Source organism: Salmo salar, chromosome 12, assembly GCF_965601325.2.
Source record: "Salmo salar chromosome 12, fSalSal1, whole genome shotgun sequence".
Lineage (NCBI taxonomy): Eukaryota > Metazoa > Chordata > Actinopteri > Salmoniformes > Salmonidae > Salmo > Salmo salar.
In genome coordinates, this window is record NC_138302.1 from 22,265,056 (window position 1) to 22,274,615 (window position 9,560).

The 9,560-nt window shown below is 42.0% G+C and overlaps 1 protein-coding gene across 1 annotated transcript; it reads left to right on the top strand.

Annotated features, from left to right (window-relative positions):
• The first annotated feature begins 2,445 nt into the window (after positions 1 to 2,445).
• Positions 2,446 to 4,093, top strand: ier2 (immediate early response 2). Its single transcript, NM_001140121.1, is given in 1 exon segment — positions 2,446 to 4,093. A coding segment is annotated over 1 exon segment (609 nt). The 5' UTR covers positions 2,446 to 2,628; the 3' UTR covers positions 3,238 to 4,093.
• The last annotated feature ends 5,467 nt before the right edge of the window (positions 4,094 to 9,560 follow it).

The following is a 9,560-nucleotide window of genomic DNA, read 5'->3' on the forward strand; positions in this document are numbered from 1 at the left end:
TTATACATTTGGCATATGGTCATACATATGATCATACATCTCTCTCTCTCTCTCTCTTTCTCTCTCTCTACCTATCCCTCCCTTTCCTCAGGGTCTGTCTCTCATACCCTCCGTTCTGTCTCCTCCCCTTCCCCTTTGCCCTCTGTTCTGACTCCTCCCCTTCCCCTTTGCCCTGTCCATTATATTTTCTCTTCCTTTCCCACACCCTGTTCCCTCCCTTCTTTTCTGTCTCTGTCTCTGTCCTGTTTACTCCTTTTCTCCCCCCTCCTCCCCTTTCCTCCCCTTTTACACTGTGAAAATTCACAGATCTCAAACGTCACACACACGCACACACATTGCACGTCAAACATAAGCCATCACTCACTCAGTGGATGGAATGCACTAAGGCCGGAAAACAATAAAAGTCTTTGTCTCAAATTGCGCCCTATTCCCTATATAGTGCACTACTTTTGATCGGGACCAATAGTAGTGCACTATAGGGAATAGGGTGCCATTCACAACGCACACATGGCAGACTATTTTTACATGCAGTGGGATGGAAATCTTGACACAGTTAAATGGTTATTCCGACAAATGTTTATTCTTGGTCTTCTGGACTGGCACCTTGCTGGATCCAAGTCCACAAGACACACAAACACATGCACACACACACACACACACACACATCTGGGCTGGCACCTTGCTGGATCCAAGTCCAATGGAGAAATGATCACTTGACATGAACACTGACTGACTCATTGGATGATCAAGATGTTTTGTTTTGGGGAATGACAAGTTAGAACAAGTCTTTAGTGGAACAGACTATGTCTATAATATATTATTACACATCTACAGGCCTACCTACAATCAGAGGTGGGGGAAACCCGAACCAGGTCTGGGAGCGAAACCATTCTAACATGTGAAATGAGCTTTTTCAGGTGCATTCAAGGATTTTACTAGGCTACATTGGTGGGTTCCCAGAGTTACTTTTTTCCATTTTCACCTCTGAGTATAATAGAATCTGTGTGCCATAGAGATGTGTAATTCTATTAAGTGTACAGTGAGTCGTATCACTGTTCAGAAGGGCATGAGACTATCCCACACAGCCCACATTAGTACTTCAATCCAATTAGAAGAATGAAAGCAATAGGCGAACAAAGGAAGTCACACAGACAGTCAACAGTTAGAGAACAATTAATAGATTGGAGTTTACTGAGTCACAGATTTCCCCCGAGTTCTATTTATAGACGTTATGACCTCTTATCGCAGCTCTAGAAACTAGACTGACAGCTGCTGTTTAACCTCAATCGTGCCTCTTCCTATTAAACCAAGTACATCTGCAAGCAACCAGCCCGACGCGCAAGGTACTGGCGCTGTGCTGTTGTACCGGTGACAATTCCATATTTGGAAGCTGTGGCGATGACGATCGGCTGCGATGCTGCCGCTGTGCGTTGATAAACGCTGGGGCTAGATGGGGGAAGTGCCGCTGTGCGCTGTGGTTACGTGGCTGCGCGTTCACGTCATGGCTTTTCCACTGCGCGCCCCTGGGGAACTCACAGCCAGGGCGGATGGGCCATATATGGATGTTTGAGGGTGACGTTGGATAGAAAAAATATAGAGAGGGAGAGAAAAAAAGAAGAAAAGAAACCCCCTGGAAACACGGAGAAAGCTACATATTTTACCACCCACAGACTTCTGAGAATTGCTAATTATAGTGTAACTGAACCTTGATACATATTGCAGGGTTTGATAGAAAACAACAACACCACAATAGTCCTCTAAACGGGAACAGAGCAATATGTTTGGACTATTAGGGACATTTCATGGTGTTGTTTTCTACTGTGGGATCACTATCTGTTTTTATGTTGCTGGTCTGACAACAATTAATGAAGTCTATTCAATTCTATTCAATTCTATTTTATGTCAGCTTCATATAAATTGACTACAATAAAATCGTATTCTATATGAATTGACAGGTTATGTTATTTACTTTGATTTTTGAGTTGCTTGAAGTCTCACGCAGCATATTGGTGATGACATAGGCTAGCTGTGTTTCAAACAACAGGTAGTCTAGTATATTATTATTACAATGAATTTACTAGAATTACAGTTTCTTGAAATCCCAAACAGCATATTGATCTCTGCGTTTCCAACAACACAGGTAAAACATCGAATCAAATGTTATTTGTCACACACGCCGAAAACAACAGGTGTAGACTATACCGGGAAACGCTTACTTATAACCGGTTACAACAATAGGAGGTAGCCTAGGTTACATACATGTAATGCTGTAAGGTAGACAGCCATATGGTATCTACTGCAGGAAACTGAGCTTGAGCAGGAAGGTCTGGGCAGGGCGTGTTTATCCTGTCACCAAGGAGGAATGAAGCAGCCCGAACCTCATTACGTCAGAGTGGAAATATAACACCGCCCTGTTACTCTGGACTTCTCATTATCTTGTTGTACACCAGCTGGTGACAGTTGTAAACCAGGGAAGAACTCAACACACAAGTACAAATTCATTTATAGATAGAATACTATTGTATGAATAGTATCGACTAGTATTCTAAAGCTTGACGCTCTGAGTTATTGTTCCAAGCGTTAACCGAACAGTGCGTAATTTACGGTTATCTACCAATAAGAGGAACTATGGACGTGAGCGCTGAAGCCAAACGGATCATGGCAGTGTCCATTAGTAAACTGTACGCCTCCCGAGCACAGCGAGGAGGTATGAGGCTACACCGGAGCCTGCTGCTCTCCGTGGTCATGCGCTCCGCCCGGGACCTGTACCACTCCGCCTGCCTGGCCAAGGAGAGAGAGGAGCTGGGAACCGCACACCTGGTCCCGGTCACACCAGAGGAGAATGCGATGGATACTACTGCCAGCGGGGAACAAGTCGAGGTGGAGGTGTCACAGGTCGAGCCAGAGCCTGAGTCGCCGCTGACCCCAACTATCCAGGAGCCCATGTCTAGTGACTCTGAGGCCGCTCAGGGCGCATGCAAGACCAGGACATTTATTGGGAAGGAGACAGTAGAGGACAAAGAGAACCGGAGCCCTGTGAGCCCGGACAGGCATTCCAGGAAACGCCGGGGGAAGGCGTCCGTCGCGCCCGATTTCCTCCCCAGCAAGAGGGCAAGACTTTCACTGGAGCTGGGGGAGGAGAGGGTGCCTAGAACCGGCCGAAGGACCTGCTGCCGCGCCGGGGACGCTTTCACCACCCTGTCCCTAAACTCAAACCGGGCCATTGCAGCATTCTGAACTGTGAGAACGGCTCTGAATGGAGCTTTGTTGTTGGTAGGCTATGATCTAACTGATCTTAACCTCCGGTAACCGGTGGAGAGGCCGGTTTAAATCCAGGTTTAAAGGACTGGACGGGTCATGAGGAAGTTGACCTACATTGGCGAGCCCGCGGGACAATGGGATTATCGGGGCCAGGGTGCGATGTCTCCGGCCTCACGGCGACCAGGTTAGGCTCCATCCTAGAACTGGGTCTCAGCCGTGGCTCGACGAGAACAAGAGAAAGAAGAAACAGAGAGAGAACAAGAGCAATTCACAAACTAGAACGAGACCAGACTCGAGCAGATCTCAGTGACTGTGTTTGGAAAGTTTGAGGAAGTGGTGAAACTCAGACAGAAAAAGTGTTTCAGTGGAAAAGTTCCAGGGCAGTTAGTTCCTGACGCATAGCTCGTGGAGGGATGACTCATACAGCACGACACTGATAACATATGTTTAAAGTTGACGTGTCAACAGTCAACACACAGAGACACCGGGAAATAACCCACTCTGCTGGGGAGGGAACACATTCACCCACTGGACTTTGATCAATGACTATGAATGGGATTGTGCCAGAAACTGTACTGAAATGGTGTTCAACATACAGTGTCACATTGTCAAATGGCATATGTAACATATAAACAATGTTTAGTAATGTCACCAGTCTCACCTGTTCAATATACTGCACTGACAATGCAAATGTGATAATAACTACAGAGAAGTAGCCTACATGAAATGTTGTATGAACTGTGAAATAAGCTATTTTTATATATATATATATATATTTTTTACTATGACCTCAAATCTTTATCAGAGTTGTAATAAACATTCTAAAAATGTATTTAGTTGTTGATCTGGTTTTCTATTTCTCTCTCATCTAATAGTATTGAAAAGCTTGCACACAGACAGGTCTCATTTATCTAGGGCAAATAGAGTTAGCTGATAGATAACACAGAACCACACAGATATTTCCCAATATGTGGTCCAGGTCCGCATTAGGCAGTACTCCTCAGGCTCAAATGGTTATAATAAGAGTAGGTAGAGCAGCTGCCCACACACACACACACACACACACACACACACACACACACACACACACACACACACACACACACACACACACACACACACACACACACACACACACACACACACACACACACACACACACACACACACACCAATATCCGGTGGATTGTGACATAATTCTGATTCACTTCCTCTCATAACCTTAATTGACAGTTCCATGAGGTTGAATGGGAGTTATGTAAGACATAAATAGCTGGAGCTGTTCATTTGGTTTGCTCAAGGGCTCTAAATTGTGCAACAGCCCTGAATCATCATTCATCAAGACCAACTAACTCGCAGTGCATTGACAAAATGCACTCTTTAGAGCCTATGTCCTATTTATCTCTATAGATCAGTAGGCCTTACTACCATGACGGATGGGTTGAAATCCTTATACAATATGTAAGCCTACTGTAGACACATCAGCATGTGTTGGACTATATAGGGAATATGGTGTCATTTCAGATGTACACTATGATGTGAAGTACAGTTGTAATACTACAGAGAGGCATGGACAGTGACGTGTTTTATCTCCCAGCCAGCCGACGGCTAAATTAAGATCTGCAGTGACGCGTGGTCTCATCTCTGGGGTGAGGGAGGGGATGATGTACGCATCAGGATGTGATGTGCATCAGTATTACACCGCCCACCCTGCCCTTCTTTTCATGGATAATGTAAAAAGATTATGCATGCTGTGATATACACCGAGTGTACAAAACATTAAGAACACCTGCTCTTTCCATGACAGACTGACCAGGTGAATCCAGGTGAAAGCTATGATCCCTTATTGATGTCACTTGTTAAATCCACTTCAATCAGTGCAGATGAAGGGGAGGAGACAGGTTGAAGAAGGATTTTCAAGCCTTGAGACAATTGATACATGGATTGTGTATGTGTGCCATTCAGAGGTTGAACAAGCAAGACAAGAGATTGAAGTGCCTTTGAACAGGGTATGGTAGTAGGTGCCAGGCTGGAGTGTGTCAAGAACTGCAACACAGCTTGGTTTTTCACACTGAACATTTTATTAATTTAGCAGATGCTCTTATCCAGAGTGACTTACAGGAGCAGTTAGGGTTAGGGGCCTTGCTCAAGGGAACAGACAGATTTTTAACCTATTCGTCTTGGGGATTCAAACCAGTGACCTTTCGGTTACCGGCCCAACGCTCTAAACGCTAGGCTACCTGCCGCTCAACAGTTTCCCGTGTCTTTCAAGAATGGCCCAGCACCCAAAGGACATCCAGTCAACTTGACACAACTGTGGGAAGCATTGGAGTCAACATGGGCCAGCATCCCTGTGGAAAGCATTTGACACCTTGTAGAGTCCATGCCCTGACGAATTGAGGCTGTTCGGAGGGCAAAAGGGAGTGCAACTCAATATTAGGAAGGTGTTCTTAATGTTTTGTACACTCAGTGTATAAGGATCGTGTGTGTGTGTGTGTGTGTGTGTGTGTGTGTGTGTGTGTGTGTGTGTGCGTGTCATGATTACTTTACCACTCACCATTCCTCTTCTTAGCACCCTGATGACTGTCAGTGTGAGTTTATATGACTATGATATAGTAACAGTATGTGAGTTTATATGACTATGATATAGTAACAGTATGTGAGTTTATATGACTATGATATAGTAACAGTATGTGAGTTTATATGACTATGATATAGTAACAGTATGTGAGTTAATATGACTATGATATAGTAACAGTATGTGAGTTAATATGACTATGATATAGTAACAGTATGTGAGTTTATGCGACTATGATATAGTAACAGTATGTGAGTTTATATGACTATGATATAGTAACAGTATGTGAGTTTATATGACTATGATATAGTAACAGTATGTGAGTTTATATGACTATGATATAGTAACAGTATGTGAGTTAATATGACTATGATATAGTAACAGTATGTGAGTTAATATGACTATGATATAGTAACAGTATGTGAGTTTATATGACTATGATATAGTAACAGTATGTGAGTTTATGCGACTATGATATAGTAACAGTATGTGAGTTTATATGACTATGATATAGTAACAGTATGTGAGTTAATATGACTATGATATAGTAACAGTATGTGAGTTTATATGACTATGATATAGTAACAGTATGTGAGTTTATGTGACTATGATATAGTAACAGTATGTGAGTTAATATGACTATGATATAGTAACAGTATGTGAGTTTATGCGACTATGATATAGTAACAGTATGTGAGTTTATATGACTATGATATAGTAACAGTATGTGAGTTTATGTGACTATGATATAGTAACAGTATGTGAGTTTATGTGACTATGATATAGTAACAGTATGTGAGTTAATATGACTATGATATAGTAACAGTATGTGAGTTAATATGACTATGATATAGTAACAGTATGTGAGTTAATATGACTATGATATAGTAACAGTATGTGAGTTTATATGACTATGATATAGTAACAGTATGTGAGTTAATATGACTATGATATAGTAACAGTATGTGAGTTTATATGACTATGATATAGTAACAGTATGTGAGTTTATGCGACTATGATATAGTAACAGTATGTGAGTTAATATGACTATGATATAGTAACAGTATGTGAGTTAATATGACTATGATATAGTAACAGTATGTGAGTTTGTGACTATGATATAGTAACAGTATGTGAGTTTATATGACTATGATATAGTAACAGTATGTGAGTTTATATGACTATGATATAGTAACAGTATGTGAGTTTATGTGACTATGATATAGTAACAGTATGTGAGTTTATGTGACTATGATATAGTAACAGTATGTGCGTTTGTGACTATGATATAGTAACAGTATGTGAGTTAATATGACTATGATATAGTAACAGTATGTGAGTTAATATGACTATGATATAGTAACAGTATGTGAGTTTGTGTGTTTGCCGTGCTGACTGTGTTGTCTTCTTTGTACAGTGGTGACAGTGTGCGCACATATGTGACAGATAGAGACAGAATGTGTGTTTATGTGAGTAAGTCTATGAGTATGTATGAATCCCAACAGTTTGCACAGTGACTGACTGTGACTGTGTGTGTGTGTGAGTGACTGTGCAGGGTGTATGAGTTCATGTGAGTGTGTGTATATGATATGTTCTTTGTGTGGTGATTATGTGTGATGTAGATGAGGCAGGCAGTTGGGAGGAGCAGAGCGGGAAGAGTGAGAGAAACAGGAAGTGATGCGTAGAGGCGGGGGGCGCAGTGGTGGAATGCGTAGGTGGAGTGTATTTTAAGACTCGACTGCTGCAGGGCAGAAACACTCAACACATCTGGAACTGTGGGACTGGGAGGGGGAAGGGAGATGTGTGTGTGTGTGTGTGTGTGTGTGTGTGTGTGTGTGTGTGTGTGTGTGTGTGTGTGTGTGTGTGTGTGTGTGTGTGTCGTTCATGCCACCCTCTTAGAAAAACAGTTCCAAAAGGGTTATTCGGCTGTCCTCCATAGGGTAGCCTTTTTTGGTTCCAGGTAGAACCCTGTCTTCACATCCTCACTCGCAGTCTCTCCTATCAATAAATATCTTCTCCCCCTCTGTCTCTCTCTCTCTCTCTCTCTCTCTCTCTCTCTCTCTCATTCATTCTCATATACATGCACACACACATTTAGAATCTCTCCCTCTATCAAGAAATCTCGCTCTCTTTCTCCATCTCATATTCAAAGTAAAAAAGGTTCTATCTAGAACCCCAAAAGGTTTCTACCTGGAACCAACCAGGGTTCTTCAAAGGGTTCTCCTATGGGGACAGCCGAAGAACCATTTTAGGTTCTAGATAGCACCTTTTTTTATTTTGAATTTGAGAGGGAGAGATTTATTGATAGAGGGAGATATTCTGAATGTGTGTGTGCACGTACAGTATGAGAGAGAGAGAGAGGGTAGAGAGAGAGGCAGGGGGAGAAGAGATCGATTTATTGACAGGAGAGATTGCGAGTATGTGAAAGAGAGAGTAAATTACCTAGAAGATAAGAGAGAAAAATTGAGTGGACAAAGCTGTGAATACTTTATGTTCTATGACTATGTGACATCACTCATGGCTTCCCCCGCTGTGCTGTGCTGTGCTGTGCTGTGCTGTGCTGTGTGTGTGAGTGTACACTGAGGTAATTGTCCAACGAGCGCCTACGTAGGAGGAAGGGAGGGGGTAGACTGGAAAGGGGGAGAAAAAGGACAGGAGAGCAGGAAGGACATTACAGGATGATAGAGGGAGAGGGGGAGGAAAGGAGGGACGATGTCAATAACATGTGAGGATAGAGGAAGGAGGAAGAGAGGGAGGGTGTTGGTGGGTGGGGGTTGTGGAGTCACACAGCAAAAAGTGGTCGGGGAAGCCTCACTGAATGGGTGTGTGTATGTGCTGCACAATGTGAGGAAGTACCATACTCTATAGGTGTGTTTGTGTGTATTTTGGACTTCCCATAAACCAAACCATTCATTTCTTGAGGAGAAGAAGGAACCAAGGAAGAAGGGAAGGAAACAGAGGATATAGGTTGAAATCGTTCAGTGTGTGTTCTATACGCAGATTAAGGAAGGATACAGAGGATAGATTGAATACATTTTCTCTGTGTGTGTGCGTGTGCGTGTGTGTGTGTGTGTGTATGTGTGTGTGTGCTATACACAGACACATTAAGGAGTCAGAGGGTAGGTAGAATGCATTCTCTCTGGTTTTATTCAGGTTCCTTAGGAAGAGTTCTGTTCGGAGTAACAAAATGCACTGGTAGAAATAGCAGAGAGATAGAGAGAGAAAGAGATTTCATAGCCAGAATAAACGGGTAAAATCAGAAATAGAATCATGAGGCAGCTCTCAAGACTCTCAATCAAGGGATTTTTGTTTTTCTTTAAGGAAAAATGTATTCCTTCATTCCACGTTTATCTTTTATTTATCTTTTCTTCATTTTTGTTGTTGTAATGTAATGTTTCAACATTTTGTTTAAAGTGTTAAATCGTCTACCGCCCCGCCGTCGCAGTTCCCCCTCTTTAGTGAAATAACTGGCAAGTAGCAAACAAAAACATTCTTTGATTACATCACCAAAGTTCTGCTTCTTTTTAAAGATTTTCTATCTATTTTTTTTTGTCCAAGTTTTTTTCTCCAGTTTTTTGTTTTTAAAAATAGAAGAAAAAGGAACACATTGCTCTTAAAAACATCTATCTATATATATTTATACATATATATATATACTTTATTTTTTCTCTTTATATTATTTTTTAATTTTATTCCTGAAGTTGACTTATTTAACCCCACG